General features: G+C 31.9%; 1 protein-coding gene across 1 annotated transcript; it reads left to right on the plus strand.

Annotated features, from left to right (window-relative positions):
* Positions 1-11,755: 11,755 nt before the first annotated feature.
* LOC132052592 (cyclin-U4-1-like) lies at positions 11,756-16,085 on the plus strand. The gene is made up of 2 exons (XM_059444205.1): positions 11,756-12,289; positions 15,630-16,085. The coding sequence occupies exons 1-2, from the start codon at positions 11,952-11,954 to the stop codon at positions 15,898-15,900; spliced, it is 609 nt and encodes a 202-aa protein (XP_059300188.1). The 5' UTR covers positions 11,756-11,951; the 3' UTR covers positions 15,901-16,085.
* Positions 16,086-16,330: the final 245 nt, after the last annotated feature.

The following is a 16,330-nucleotide window of genomic DNA, read 5'->3' on the forward strand; positions in this document are numbered from 1 at the left end:
AAGTTTGAGTTTGGGAAAACTTTGACCAATAGTTAACTTTTGGGTAAATGTGTCAGAAATCGAATTCAGATAGTTCTGTTAGGTTCGGAATGTGATTTATGACTTAGTAGAGTAGTTGGTTCGTGCATCGAGGGGTTCGAAAAGATTTTGAGTGGCTGTTTTAATGAGATTTCGTACCTGCGCTTATTTTTCCCCAGGTGCGAGCGCCACACCAGCGCATATTGTTGGACAAAAACCATTTAATCTCTAACTTTGATTTTAGACTTCATTTTCACATATTGCAAGTTCTAGAGCTCGGTTTTTGGGAAAATCAAGTGCTATGTTCAAGATTCTATGTTGGGGTATGTTGTTAACCATCTTCTAAGCAATTAATCATGATTCCATCCATTATTTACTAATTTTATCCAATTTTGCCCTTGGGGCTCGGGTTTGGTTATTTGAGTTCATTTTGGGTTCCGGAATAAAGTATAGCATTATGGGTATGGTTAGATTCGTGTGACCTTGTAAAGTACTATTTTGACTAAGTTGAACTTGATTTCTCGATATAATTACTGTTTTGACCTTCGGGGTTTGGGGTGGGGTTTTCGGTTGATTTTTGGACCCGAATTCTATTATGTCTTAATAGATATTCTTAGAATCGTGTGTTAACGTATAATTCATATTTGTTAGACTTCGCTCGTTCGGAAGGGGAAGGCTCGGGTTTGAGTGTTTGTGGCATCTGCTCAGCATTGAGGTAAGTTATGGTTACTCTTTTAGAGTCCGATTGGAGGACGTATATAGTTCATAAATGTTGAAGGGGTATTGGACATGAAAAGGGATCCCACCTTAGTGGTTGTGATAAACACTTTGGTGGGCGCTGGTGTATTCTCGGGAAATTGTTGCATGTTAGGATATCATGACGGGGAAAGCATGTTAGGCCAACGGGCATTGGTTGTGGTGATCAATTCACTTATTGTGGTGATAAATTCACTTAGGTTGGTATGATTGTTGTTTATTTGGTCTATGATAGCCATGTTTGATTGATTCCCGGAAGTATTGATTTCATTTTGCATTCATCACACCATATTTCATTTATATCATGAAAGTGGCATCAATCTTGACCTTGAGTTGATATGATGTGATCCGTGATGCATATGCATTCATTCCCTATCTCATGACTCTATGAACACTTGTTACCATGCATTTTGTACTTATCCATGCCTGCATACATACATACATTCATTTTGCTGAGACATTTATGAGATATGAGATGGTTCGTCGTGACTGGGAAAAGGTAAAATTGATGTGTTTACGCCAAAGGGAAATGGTTTCGGGTATGATGATATGAGTTGCGTGAAAATGATATGATGTGATATGATTCTCACCCAGTTTGAGGATACATATCGGATGACATTAAAAGGTATATGGATCTCGCGAGTCCTCCATGAGTCATGACTATAAGGCATAGCCTATAGCATGTGTGTACCAGGTATGAGATTTGGCCTATGCATTGCATTCATACATTCTTTCATTTGATCTATTACATTTTCACATTTTCTGATTTCCCGTCGTATTTGGTGAATGACTTGGTTAAGAAAGGCATTTGGTGTGTTTGGTGTGTTTGGTGAATGACTTGGTTAAGAGAGGCATTTGGTGTTAAGAGAGGCATTTGATCTATAAATGTTGGTTGCGTGGTTCCACTTGGTGTGTTTCTTTTCAATCTTTGTATGCTTTATGCGTTATGATACCTACCAAGTACTAGTGGTTGTACTCATCTACACTCGTTGCACTATTTTCTGGTGCAGATACAGACCCATGCTCCAGTTCCATACCTTGTGGCTGATCCCGAGGCTATCATAGTCTAGATTCCGGGGTGAGATCTAGTTGGGTCCGCAGCCTTGGATTTCATCTTTTATGTTATTCTGTCTTTTTATTTCATGACAGTTTTCTTCTTTGATATCTTCAAAGACTTGTAAAATTCTATTAGAAGCTCTTGTACGAGTTAGACTAGGTTTTGAAGTTGTATCAGACTAAGTTATTTTCAGCATTATATATTTATGTTGAGACTGTTAGATAATGTTGCAATGTAGCCGATTCTTTACTTTCCTTTATAAATGAAATGCTATGTTGGGGATGACTCGCCTGCCTGGTGGGACAGTGTAAGTGCCATCATGACCTGCAAATTTGGGTCATGACAGACATGGAGCTGGAGAGGGAAATAGGGAGAGAAATGAGGGACGGAGAAGAATAGATACAGAGATATGTAGTAGCTTTAATTTGCCGATTAAATTATCATGTCAAGCCAATAAATGAAAGTTGAGTTATTTCTTGCCAACTTCTCTAGAAAATATTATTCACATGTATTCGACACTCCACGATATAAAAATGAGGTGATTTGCATAAACTGGTTGATTCCGTGCTACTATTTATTTCTAATCCAATTTAAATAATTTTTGCAAAAATAATTTGGTGGTAAGAGTTCGGAGCTTGTGGGTCAGAATTTGGTCAAAAATTCTGACAGGTCAACACAACAATTGATGAATAGACAAACTTATCTTGCTACAAGTGCTAATGGATCGCCAATATTATTTATCTCGGTTCATAAGTTTTCAAGATTATTTATCTCGGTTCATAAGTTTTGTTTTCTTACTATAATGAATAAGAGAATAAGTTGTAAATGAAAAAATTGTTGATCCTCCGTAGTAGGAAAACATAAAACATTTTAAAAAATGCTATATATCAAATTATAGCTACTACATTAACATCTGTTGATAATATTTTTATATAATATCCTCATCATTTTCCAAACCGACTTCAATGCTGTTAAGATATGCCCAAAGCCAAATGAAACGCATCACAATTGATCATGTTAAGCTCCTCCACGTCTATTTCCCTTCTTTAGTTTGATTATAATTCAAAATTATCACTTACTTTAGGCATATACCATGAACATAAACCTATGCCTCACTAACGTGACTAGCACAAATAACGTGACTAGCACAAATTTGAAATCCTCCCAACAAAGGAAATAGGGGAAAGGAAAAAGACAGCAATCTTTATAATAGCTACAAGTGTAAATGTGTCATAATTCTATTGGACCAACATGATAAATGTTGCCTCCTATACATGTGGGAAGACATTAGGACCGTATGGTGTGTGTACTTTCGATTTGGTTATTTACTTAAAATAAATCTTTTGTAAATCGTGTGATAATAATACATACATGACTACCACTCTTTGTCAACATTGAATAATTTGGTTGCCCCAAATCTTGTGTTCCCTTTTGTAGTATACGGGGATCGCTGTGTTGTAGAACATGCAGATACTTCCACAAAAACTCACATGGATACTCACATGGGTTTACAGATATTAATCAGATATACCAAAACTCACCTTAATTGTGAAACACAGACTATATAAGATTTTTTTACCTTATCAAAATCTCAAATTCAAGATTTTCCGCTGCGCAAATTTCTTGAGAAACGAACTTATTGGCATGTTGGTTCAAGGCTAGACCGACTATTTCCGAGTTTTTTCTTACTTGAAGTAATTGTTATGAACACAAAGAAATGACAAATTCCAACAACGGATATATTATTTCACTCTTAGCAAGTGAATGAAAAAATTTAGATCTTTCTAGTTTGAATGAATTGGTGATGCCTACTAATATCAATAATTATTTATGATTGACTCTAACTATTCACTCGATAATATATATATATATATATATATATATATATATATATATATATATATATATATATATATATATATATATATAGTAATCAAAGTGAGATTATTAACTTGAATTGAGGGATCGAAAAAAGGAAGACAAAGAACAAGATCGGGTAGTTCTTATAAATTAAAACAAGCATGAAAATCAGAAAATGACTGATGCACAAAATCAATAAGGTGACAACTATTTAGATCAATAGGTACAGAGTACACTGTTGTTTTTAACATTTTAATGCCAGAAGAACAGTTGTCTTCCCAAATTAAATAATTATTCCAGGGTATCTTTTGTTTGATTCACGAATTAACTACTATGTATTATCTTCTCCACTTTAAAGGTGTACACCAACTGAGGGCAGCCATGAATGGGCCCAAAAATTACCAAAAAGAAAAGAAAAAAAGCCATAAGTTTCATTTCTAGTTATTGTAATTACTTCAGATTTTCAGTCCTAATTAGTTGATCGAAAAATGATTGTACGACGTACGTAGAGCATATTCAAAGATTAGTTATGATGGAATTAGCTCTATTGAGATTAGTTATTCTGGTATTATTCTTTATTGACTATTTGGTTTGTTGTATCAAAAATAACATGCATTATATAATTTCTAAGAAGAAATTGTTGATTTACAAAAATACCCTCCACTTTATTTAGTAGAAAAAGACTTTGAGGGACCTCAGTAGTTTTTGTCATTCTCGTCGTTTTATCCAGAGATAACTAATCCTCGTACTATTATTTCACTATCTGATAGGGATAACATATTCCGGTACTTCTTTCTAATCCTAATATAACTTATCACGGGATTAATAACCAAACAAGGAATAAAATAGTACTAAATTTTTATATTAGGATGATTTATATGCCCGTCCAGCATACCACACTAACCTTAGAGATCCCTTAATTCAAAATTCCTATTCGTTATGTTTTCGATCATCTCCAGCTCTTTTTAAAGAAAAGTCTTATTTATCGTCAACGCGTCAACAGTTGTGATTGTCAATAGCCAACATGGGTTAGAACTTGGAACACTTTTGGCATAAAATGTAACAATAGTACCATAGAAAAAAGGGTAAAGAGAGGAAAATAAATACAAGTGAAAAGCTAAAGAACACATAAAATAGAGAGAAGGAAGGCTAGCACCACCAAGCTATAAGCAAAACTCTACCCTCTTTTTTTCCCTTTTTCATTAAAGACCAAAATAGTAGTTAAATAAATAAACTTATATCAAAGAGTAATAGGCATGTGTTACCAGTACTGCAGTACATATTCTTTTGTGTAAGGGCACATTCTTTCCTACTACTCTAATTACACTGTCGTCTCTTCTGAAAGGTTTATCATGCAAGATATATTGTTCTTATCATGCATATTTCCGATGTGTGACTTATCAATCAATAAAATTGGAATGAAGCCTGAAATATCAGGGTTTAAATCTCATTAGAAGCAAAAGAAAGACGCTAATTTGTTCACATATAAGTAAGTCTTGTGGACCAAAGTTATACGTTACTTTACTACTATATATAATAGAGGATCACAAAGTTTTGTAGTTCTCACGTGAATTTTCTTGTTTCTTTTTACCCTTAATTAAAGTTTAATTGACTTTGTAATTCCTTACACATTTTGGTAAATTTGAAGAACCTTAAGGGCTTTTTTCATGCCATTAAAAATGATGATGTCATAAAAAAGGTGACAGTGGGCCCCACATAAGCATACTCATACATATTTGAGTCTTCCTTTTATGAAAATTTTATTAAAAAATTTTCAATTTTTTTTTTAAGAATTTATTATAGACACGTAATATAGGCTTAATTAGTGAATTAAAATGTTATTTTTATAATACTCCCTCTGTTTCAATTTGTTTAAACCTATTTCCTTTTTAGTCCGTGCCAAAATGAATGACCTCTTTCCTAATTTGGAAACAAATTCACTTTATGAATGATTTACAACCACACAAATTTTCAAGGCTTATTTTGAACCACAAGTTTCAAAAGTCTTCCCTCTTTCTTAAATGTCGTGCCCAGTCAAATGGGTTCATATAAATTGAAATGGAGGGAGTATTATTTATTACTTATTGATGTTATTTACCATTTATCATTTCTATTTTAAACTTTTACTCGTCCGATTAAATGTAAAGTATTTTATTTTATTTTTTCGTATAATTTTGTGTCGTACGTGCCTACAAACAAAAGTAATTAGCAAAGATTTCACTAAAGATAAGATCAAGTCTTCAATTAAAAGACTAAACACAAATAACTCATCTCATTGTTAAATAGTTGAAAATGAATTTTCGTCTCAATCGAAAATGAATTCCGAAGTACGGTTTAATTAATCAAATTTTACGTACGCGCACTTTTAACACAAAATTTACCTAATTTATTACTATATTAAAAAAGGAACTATAAAACATTCTTTTCATATGTATTTTGGAATCTTTGAAAAAAACAGTAGAAAGAAAATACAATTTGATCTTCAAACTGTAATAATATTAAACAATTAAAAAGGTATATTTTTCACTTTTTAATATTAAAATATTTTGCAAAATACAAGATAGTCAACATTTTATATAATTTAGGTTAAAATAGTTAAGCTCAACATGAAAAAGTTAAAAAAAAATGTAGATTTCATAAAAAGCTTCATTAAATTAAGAATAAGGAAAAAATGTTATTTTTAACATGCATCTTTTGGAAGGAAGAAGAAAGCATAGAATAAGAACTATTTAAATTCATTAATTGTTCAGTATTTTTTTGTATGGTTTAATTTGAAAGAATATCTACAAAAGTATCTTGCAATATGCAAACTTTTAATTATTTATATTAATTTGTATGTTAACTTTATTAATTTCATCGTACAACAATATTGTAGCTTTAAATATTTTTGACATTAATTGAATACTGTGATTTTTTTTTTTCAAAAAATAAGTTAGCTAATACAGGTTCAATTCGGAGATATAAATGAAATTAATTTAACATATGAAAAGCAAATTTGATCATCGGAAACTATAATCCCAAAAAATTTCAGTAAAACAGAAATTAGAAAAGCTTTCATTTGTTTGATCTTTTTTTAAGTCTATTATAAAAACTAAGAAAAATATTTTCCATAAACATTCAGATAACTTTTTTTACTTTAATATTTTAGAATTCATTAGAAATTGTCAAACCGAAAATATTTAGTTTTCACGGTCAAACGCCTACTTATTGTTTTTTTTTTTTTTCTTTTCTTCTTCTTTTACATTGGCGGCATGAACATTTACTTTAGGTTTCATCAACCGTTTGACTTTAGCCTGATTAATTAACTTTACATTCTTCCAAAGCAAGCACCAACTCTTAACTAAAAGTTTCTAAGCATGATTTCTTGATTGAACTTTTAAAATTACCAACATTTGGTGCTTTCGGGTGGGTGCGTCTAGATGAAGTTTAATAATGGTAAAAGAATGTACTATCTCGGTCTCAAATTAATTATCCATCGTGATTATTAAAAATAGTTGTCTCAAATTATATGTCATTTTAGAAGTTCAAGATATAATTAATTATTTTTTTCTTCATTTTATCATTAGTAGAATTTTGTCATTAAATGATAAGTAGAGCAAACATTTAATGGAGAAAGATTATAAATTAGACATAAATAAAGGTAAAGTTAGTCAAATACCCCTCCGAATTAATATTTCTTAAGAGGGCTGCAAAATAAAAAATAAAAAGATAGATAATTTGAGACGAAGGGAGTATTAGAACAATAGTTTGATTAGGGTTGACGTGGAGATTAATTACATGAAAATAGCAGGTTAGACGTCACCAGCCAATGTCGGATCATTTTCCAAGCAACAAATTCTTGGGCTCACTGAAAATATAAAAATATTGAAATTTTTATGTATGTGCACGTTGAAGGTTGATAGATCGTGAACGTATTGATTACTCATTATGGTAAATTGATATACTTAGGTCAAACATAGGGTTTTGATAAATTTCTATAAATGGATCCAATTATAAAAACTTAAAAAGTTCTTGAAATAAAGCAAAATATAGGACAAGAAACTCAACATTCCTATTGGACTATCCGTCCATATTTTCTGTTTAAGGAAAACCATCGGATGTTAATTTCCCTTTTTAGGTAAAAAATTATACTCCCTCCGGTTTAAAAAGAATGTTCACTTAGCCATTTACACACCTCTTAAGAAAATACGAATTCCTAAGTAAAAATAGGTTATTTGACTAAAATACCCCAAATTAAATAGGTATTTGGATTTAGTCACTTAACACTTAATAACAGCAAATATGAAAAAGTAAGATTAATTCTTTCTAATTTGGTAAGTGGACACTCTTTTTAAAACAAAAAATAAAGGTTAATTAAGTGGACACTTTCTTTTAACTGAAGGAGTATTAAAGAAACCATCAATAAGTGGTACACTAGTACTATCAAGTTCAATACATGGAACTGTAAAATTAACAATTCCACAAAATAAAGTTCCTATATATCTAAGTGATGATAAAGCAAATTATTGTAGGCCAGAGGTTGTATACGGTAAAAACCGGGTCAATGTATGACCAAGGTGAGGCCGGGCGAGACGGCAAGTCCAAATGAGCACGAGTATGTTCGGTCTTTCTTCATATCGGGGTATTGTACGGATGCGGATCCGGTGACCCGAGACAAGAAAAGTATGTCCGTTGGTCCGGTTATGCCGATCCAAACTCAACGTGTTCGTTGGTCCGTCTAAACTCGACGTTTCCATTGTCCGATAACCGGTTTCGTCTTCGATCTAAATTCGACGTGTCCGGTCCCCACCTTATCCTTTTAGGGTTTCGCTTAAACTCAAAAGGGCTTTGCATTGTATTCAAGGCCCGTAGGCGATACCTATAAATAGAGGATATTTTAAAGAAACCGAGATCCAACATTGTAATAGAAAAAATATATTGAAGCTCTCTCTGTGTATGTGTGTGTGTGTGTGTGTGTTATTGCAACAAATATATTTAGTGTAAATCACCAATCTCTATACATTTACTCTCATGCATAGATATATATATATATATTGCAACAAATCCATATACATTCCATATCAATCAAAGTAGATTAAAATTCATCCACATATCCTACACTTCACTTACAAATTTAATTGTTATCTAAATCCGGGAAAAACAGAGGTAAAGCCAGCATATCCTGTAATGCCTAAGAAAGCATATGCTTGTGGGATCCAAATGTGAATTAGTTATGTAAAATTCATCAATATTATGTGAAATTAGAGTAGGCCCCTTGACAAATCATACAAGTAGTCTTCCCCTGTCACACAAATCTCTCCTCTAAAATAGCTAATCCCCTTCTTGATCACGTTTCTTCTTTTAGAAGATAACATCACCAAACTTTAACTCCATTGGTTTACAAGCAAATGTACCACATTACAATTTATTATCTTGAGTAGTCCAATGGGATACAAGTAATTATAAATAAATAAAATCTTTGGGATTGGGTGAGGTGGGTGTAGGGAAAAGTCTCTCTCTCTCTGTGTGTGTGTTATTGGAATTGGTGTAATTACTGTATGTTCTTCTTTAATTCTATTTAATTACTAATCCAATATTTACATAATTACTTAATTTATATATTATAAAAAAATTTAAAATTAATATTTAAAAAATATTGCCTTTATAAATGATATTAAATTACATTTAATAACACATTGTTTCTTGAAAATATATTATATATATATATATATTGTAAAAAATAATTGATATTTTTCAAACTAATATAAATTTTAATTAATTATACAACTTAAAAGAAGACTTTTTTTGTGAAATTCATGTATTGGATGTTTGACAAAAAAATAATATTAATAAATATAATGCCATAACATTATTCAAATGTTTGACATAAAAAATCTATCAAAGGTAAGTGAAAAATAAACAACATAGGTAAAGCAAATAACTTAAAATTGCAAATATAACCTTAATCCTAAGAAAAAGTTCAATATGCTTGTGTCATTCCAAATTACATAAGTGAATTAGTTATGTAAAATTCATCATTATTATGTGAAATTAATAATGTCCCAAATTAGAGTTTGTTAATGACTCAATCTTTCTAATCATTACAAGTAGTCTTCCCCTGTAATAACACACAAATCTCTCTCTAAAAAAATAAAAAAATAGCTAATCCCCTTCTTGATCCACGTTTCTTCTTTTAGAAGATAACATCAAAAAAATATAAAAAGAAAAATACATTTAAAAAATAAAAATAATTAAAAAGTAAAAATAAAAAAAGAAATTAAAATAATAGAAATAAAAAAATAAATTAAAAATCAAAAAAAGTAAAATAATACCACAAAAATAAAAATAAACACAATTTATTATCTTGAGTAGTCCAATGGGATACAAGTAATTATAAATAAATAAAATCTTTGGGATTGGGTGAGGTGGGTGTAGGGAAAAGAGGCAGGGAATACTTAAGTGAAAATCGAATTCTCCCCATGTAAAATTCTAGGTGATAACTCTATTAATGATTATCACTATTGTCAGTTTGTCACCAAATGGGCGGGTTAATTAGACGAATTTGAATGAATTAAATAAGTTAAGTTAATAGATGGACGGGTTATTACTGGGGCTGAACGAGTTGGACTGAAATGAGTTAAATAATGGGTCATAACTCCATCCGTCCAACTCTTGTTAAGTTTTAATTTCTTTATTTGTTTTCTTATAATTTATTTAAGTAACTAATAAACAATTTGCAAGATAGCCCTTCGCCGGGGGTGGTCTTTATTGTCCCTCAAATTGGTAGTCTTTAACTTTTGCCCTTCGCTAAAAATTCTTTGATTTCGGGTTCGAATCCCCGCTCAGTCAAAAATTAAAAAAAAAATTACAAGGTAGAGTTTGGATTCGCAAGGCAGAATTTGCATGACTAGAATTTGCCAGAATTTGCATGGGCAGAAATTTGCCAGAATTCTGCCTTAAGGCAGAGTTTTGAAGCAAAATTCTACATTACGAATCCAAACATCTATCTTGCAATTATTTTTTTTTTACTGAGTTGGAGTTCGAACCCACAACCTCGGGGTATTAGACGAAGGGCAAAACTTAAAGACCACCAATTTGAAGGGCAAAAACTAAATACCACCCCAAATGAAGGGCAATGCGCGCAAAAATATGACTAAATATAACATATCAAACAAACAAATGTCTTTTTAAAGAAATATTATGACAAGGTTTTTCGCGAGTTAATTTGGGCTCATATGAGGCCCAACTTTTAAATTAGACGAATTGAACGAGTCAAATTGGACTAAGATAATAATGAATGGGCAAATCAGACGAGTCATATTTTCATGAGCTAATTTTATCACCCCTAACTATAACTCAATTCTTCGATTCACTTTGGTGGTTAAGGAAAAGATAGCTTAGGGCAATGAACTTTTGCTATGCACCGGGTTCAATAGTAAAACCATATTTTTACGTTATATTTTCGGAAAAGGGCCAAATGTACCCTCTATACTATTGGAAAAGGGTCAAATATACACCTCGTTATACTTTGGATCTAAATATACCCCAGCCATTATATTATTGGTTCAAATATACCCCTCTTCCATTAAAGTTATCCCAAGTGGACATCCGAACCTAAATGACACTGAATTTTAATGAGATGGACGTCTTGTGCATACCACTTCAATACCCCTAACCAGTGGCGGACCCAAGATTTATTGGTCCTGGGTGCTCACCTTAAAATTAAAAAAAAAGTATATTGCTTTGAGTGAGATTTGAACTTGGCTTTTTCATGGCTTAGCCTAAAGTTTACAACCTTTTAATCAGAGCACCAAAATATTTTATTACTTCTTGGGTGCTATTTATTACTATTTTATATTAAAATTTCAATATTTTCTATATGTATATATAAATTATCCACCCTGATTAATGGGTGCTCGAGCACCAAAAAGTAGTACATGGGTCCGCCCCTGCCCCTAACCCATTACAGAGCATTACCTCATAATTGTTGTAATTTGAAGTCACTGTCACAGTAACATTATTAGACTTTTATCACAACCGACGATTTAGTTATTATTCCTATATAAATAGAAGTAAAAGAACACCACAAAAGATAAGATAGTTCACATTTACTCCCCTAGTCAATCCTAACAGCTAATTTACAACCCAACTTCTCCTCGTGCTTCTCTCTCTCGTACACACAAAAAAACACATTATATATCTGCACAAAAAAAAGAAGAAGAGAGGTAGAGAGAATTATCAGACCTCTGTTCCAATTATTTTTTCTGATCAAATTAAATCAATGTCTGAAATAGAAAGTTGTGATCAGGACATGCCTAGAGTTGTAAATTTCATGGCCTCTGTTCTTGAAAGAGTGGCAGAAACAAATGATCTCAGCCGTAGATTTAGTGCACAAAAGATCTCTATGTTTCATGGACTTACTAGGCCTACAATTTCTGTTTTGAGTTATTTGGAAAGGATATTCAAATATGCCAATTGTAGTCCTTCTTGTTTTATTGTGGCATATATTTATCTTGATCGGTTTTCACAGAGACAACCATTGTTGCCAATCAATTCTTTCAATGTTCATCGGTTGCTCATCACTAGTGTCTTGGTTTCTGCTAAATTCATGGATGATATGTGAGTTCTCTTCGCCCCCTTTGTTTTGTTGCCATTTTCAAATTTTTCTTTTATACATGTGTATAAATTAAATTCATTTAACATCCTAGACATATTAGCTACGATTTTAGCTAAGTCTTAGCAAACACGTTATTCGTATGCACAAAAAAGAAGAGAGCTAAGAGAATTTTCAGAGTTCTTGCTTCCCATATCTCTATGAAAAAAAATCACTTTAAACTTCTCATTTTATCTTTTGTGTAACATATTTTTATAGCCATATCAATATGATATGACATATTCAAGATCACAAATTTTAATTTTTTTTTTTTACTTCTAATGTCAGTAGTATAACAGGTCATCTGCCAGATAGGATGATGGTTGGAAAGTAGATACTTTTAAAAAGAACTTAAATTTGCTCTCTCGATCTTAACGATTTGATTTATAACTCTTAATGGATTGTATTTCCGAATGCTCTATACAGAATTACAGATAGACTCCTACTGTAATTTCACTAGTTTCTGACAAAACTTTTACATTTACAAATTAGTGAAAGTATCATTTTAATTATTTTGGGCTGGGCAATAAAATTGATGAACACCATTGGATTGAAACTCGTGTTAGTATGAAAGCTCTTGCGAAAGAGTAGTTTCTAAGCATGTATCTTGCGTTGACATAATTGGATAACTTACTAATCGAACTTTCGTTGACCTTAAATAATAAATTCGTTAAACAAATCGGTAGTGTGTAAGAAAAGGAACTATCTTACTATAGTGACCGTGTAAATGAAAATTTTATACATATACGTGTATAGCTAGTAATTTGTTATAGAATGTTACTTTATTGCCTTGTTTTGAGAAGAAAAAATAATAATTCCATTCATTATAGATAATCACCTTTAAAGTGCATTCAAAAATGTGACTTAGTGGTCAATGAAGTGGGTGAAGATCATTGAAGGCCAAAATCACTTGATGGTATTTTCTCATCGGCCTTATAAGCAGAGTTGTCCGATACTTGTACTGATATAACAAATACCTAGTGAAGTAGTAGAGGAGCCAGCATCAATATTATATAAAATAAAATAAAAGGCATAATTATTCTTAAAGTAATTAAGTAACCTGATAGTGTAAAACATATTTAAATTATTAGTGTATATATAAATGCTAAACTCCTAAGAAGATTAGTACTCCTTCCGTCTCAATTTAAGTGTCTGAGTTTGATTTGACAAAAAGTTTAAGAATTAAAAAGAGACTTTTAAATCTTGTGGTCCTAAATTAAAGATGTGTGTAATGTACTAAAATATTCTTTGAATCTTGTGGCTTTAAACTTGCCTTGTAGGATTATTGAATTGTCAACCTACTAAATATAGAAAGAGACATTATTTTTTAAACATACCAAAAAGGAAAGTATGACACTTAAATAAGGACGGAGGGAATACAATTTAACATGTCTACCCAGTGAACTTCATATTTACTTATGGAGGTGAATTATACTTAAAAAAAATCTGTGGGTTGTGACTAACATACACAATAGAAATCCCCGAGTGAATAGACAAAATTGCGTACAAGGCGCGCAAATGTCATATATATTAGTTGAAGAAACATGCATTTAAATACCAAGTTGCAACGCCGTCCTGAAGCAAAAGCACTGTCAAAGAAGTAGTAATTTATAAGTACTTGAATTTTCGAAATGTCCATGTTTCAAATCTAGACAAAATCACCTAAGATGTGGTGTCTTTTGTCTGCTGTCCCTCACGACGTTTTAGCGTTGAATTCTACACGTGAAAGAAAAAAAATGAAAATACAACTTCTTGGTTAGGGGCAGTATATCGAGTGATAATGCCGTCCTCTACATGTACACTTGGTAACATATACACTTGGTATTCCCCATGGAGTTAAAAGGAAAGTTCTTTTCCAAGTAATTTAATTTAGTACTAGGATCACAGACCGATTAATATCTAGCATATATATATATATGTGCACTCACTGAGTTAGACTCTATAGTATGATTTATGTAAAATTATTATTAAAGTTAAAATCTAAATATGTAATGAATTGATAGATCCGATTTCTAGTTCAAAATTGACTCTTATTATGAAATGCAAGCTTTTCCTAATTGAATTTGCCACCAATCTATACTGACGACTGGTTCGCCGAAATAGTCTGTTTCTGAGATTGTCCCCTAAAAGTTTAATTTGCATGCTGAAATAATATGACATGTTACTTACTAAGGAGTACGGTGAGATGAATGAAATTTCTACACTCTTAATTAGATATTTCGGATTCAAATTTCAAAAATAGAGAAACATTTGGTAGGAAGTACTTTTGTCTCTAATAAACGTATACGGTGCGAATCTAAATTAGCGGAGCTGATGTGTTTTCAATACTAAATGGTTATAAGGAAACTGTAATGCTAGCTGCAGCTTTGACTTGTTCCTTTTTCGTCAGTTACTTCTATTTTGGTTTCTGTTCTTTTAAAATCAAAAAATTGATTTGCGTGAGTGTTGCAGATCTGAAAGCTTGATTTAGAATGGCATTATTAATCGAGACTTGTCGAATTAGCTGTCATTTAACTCCTGTTATTGTCACAATTCACAACTAGTACGTAATACTACGTACTCATGCTTCAGTAGCTTTCGACTCAATTCCTTGATGTGAACTTGTGAAGTTTACAATCAGTGATCCTCCACCACATCTTGCACCTGCCCCCACCACGCCAACAATATATCTAAGAGGACAAAATAGTACTATCCCTACCAGGACTATTTTACATGACATTATTCAATTTAACAATTTAGACAATTCTTTTTTGTTACAATTATCAAACATGTTTTTAAACTATATTTTAAATATTAAATTATGATTTAAGATACTTAGAAGTTTTACCTAAAAAATTGAATACCACCTTAACTCAAAAATTGTTTACTCATATATTCATATTATGTTGCAAGTTCTCACGGTATAAGTATGTCATTTATTTGGGGACAGAGGAAGAATAAATTAAAGTTAGGGAGAGTAAATCTTTCAATCGTTTTTTTTTTTTTTTTGGTTTTTTATACCCCTCAGGTACTCGATTTAATTAGGACTTGACTAATTTGAATTCGCTTTGAGAAGTCCCACTTCGGGAGAAAACGCTCTCTATCAAAGACGACTTCATTATTAGTGCTCAAACTCGAGACCTCCGGTTAAAAATGCATGGAGGGGTACTTACGACTCCCTGTAGCCTTTCACCCTTGGCGATAAATATTTCAATTGTTATAAATTAATTGCGTAGTCTAGAGTGGCTCTTAGTGAATTACTTGAAAGTTGAAAAATGTTAGTCTTGTTTGTTTTTTTTTTTTTCCTCCTAATTTGGTTTTTGGCAGATTTTACAACAATGCTTACTATGCAAAAGTTGGAGGAATAAGCACAACAGAAATGAACCTACTAGAAGTGGACTTCTTATTTGGGATAGGATTTCAATTAAACGTGACTCCCTCAACATTCCACACCTACTGCTCTTATCTACAGACAGAGATGTTGCTGCTAGAAACACCACCCATCCCAATGCCTCTCAAAATTGGCAGAAATGTGAACCAACATTGTTGCATCAGTGAGGATGAATCCACTCATCAACACCATGAATTAGCCGTTTGACAAAAAAAAAATATTGAACTAAATTTTGTCACTACTGAGGACTGAATTGCTTAATGAAGAAGGTCAAGATTCTATACTTCTTGGCCTTATCAAGTTTGTAACTTGTAAAGAAGCATTAAGTTGCAGCTTTGTGGACTCTTGATGTTCCATTTTTGAACTTTTTCTTATTGAGTTTTGATACAAAATCGGACTTGTTAGCCTGGGAAAATTACAGTCAAATACCATTCAGTTATCTAGTTTACAAAATATGTACACAATATATAGGAAGTATACATATACTATACATACATATACACAACATATACATACCAATACATGTAATATACATACCTTAACATATATAGCCGAAGTTTATAGGTAGTGTATACACTTCGGCCATGTACATGGCGGAAGGGTACATTTACGTAAGTTTCCCTTTGTTTTCCCTTTC

This window comes from Lycium ferocissimum, chromosome 1 (assembly GCF_029784015.1).
Source record: "Lycium ferocissimum isolate CSIRO_LF1 chromosome 1, AGI_CSIRO_Lferr_CH_V1, whole genome shotgun sequence".
Taxonomy (NCBI): domain Eukaryota; kingdom Viridiplantae; phylum Streptophyta; class Magnoliopsida; order Solanales; family Solanaceae; genus Lycium; species Lycium ferocissimum.

What these genes read in the sequence shown, in the direction of transcription:
- LOC132052592 (XM_059444205.1), top strand. Translation starts at nt 11,952, where the DNA reads ATGTCTGAAATAGAAAGTTGTGATCAGGACATGCCTAGAGTTGTAAAT. An exon ending in GCTAAATTCATGGATGATAT is followed by an intron (nt 12,290 to 15,629) that starts GTGAGTTCTCTT and finishes GGTTTTTGGCAG; the next exon opens with ATTTTACAACAATGCTTACT.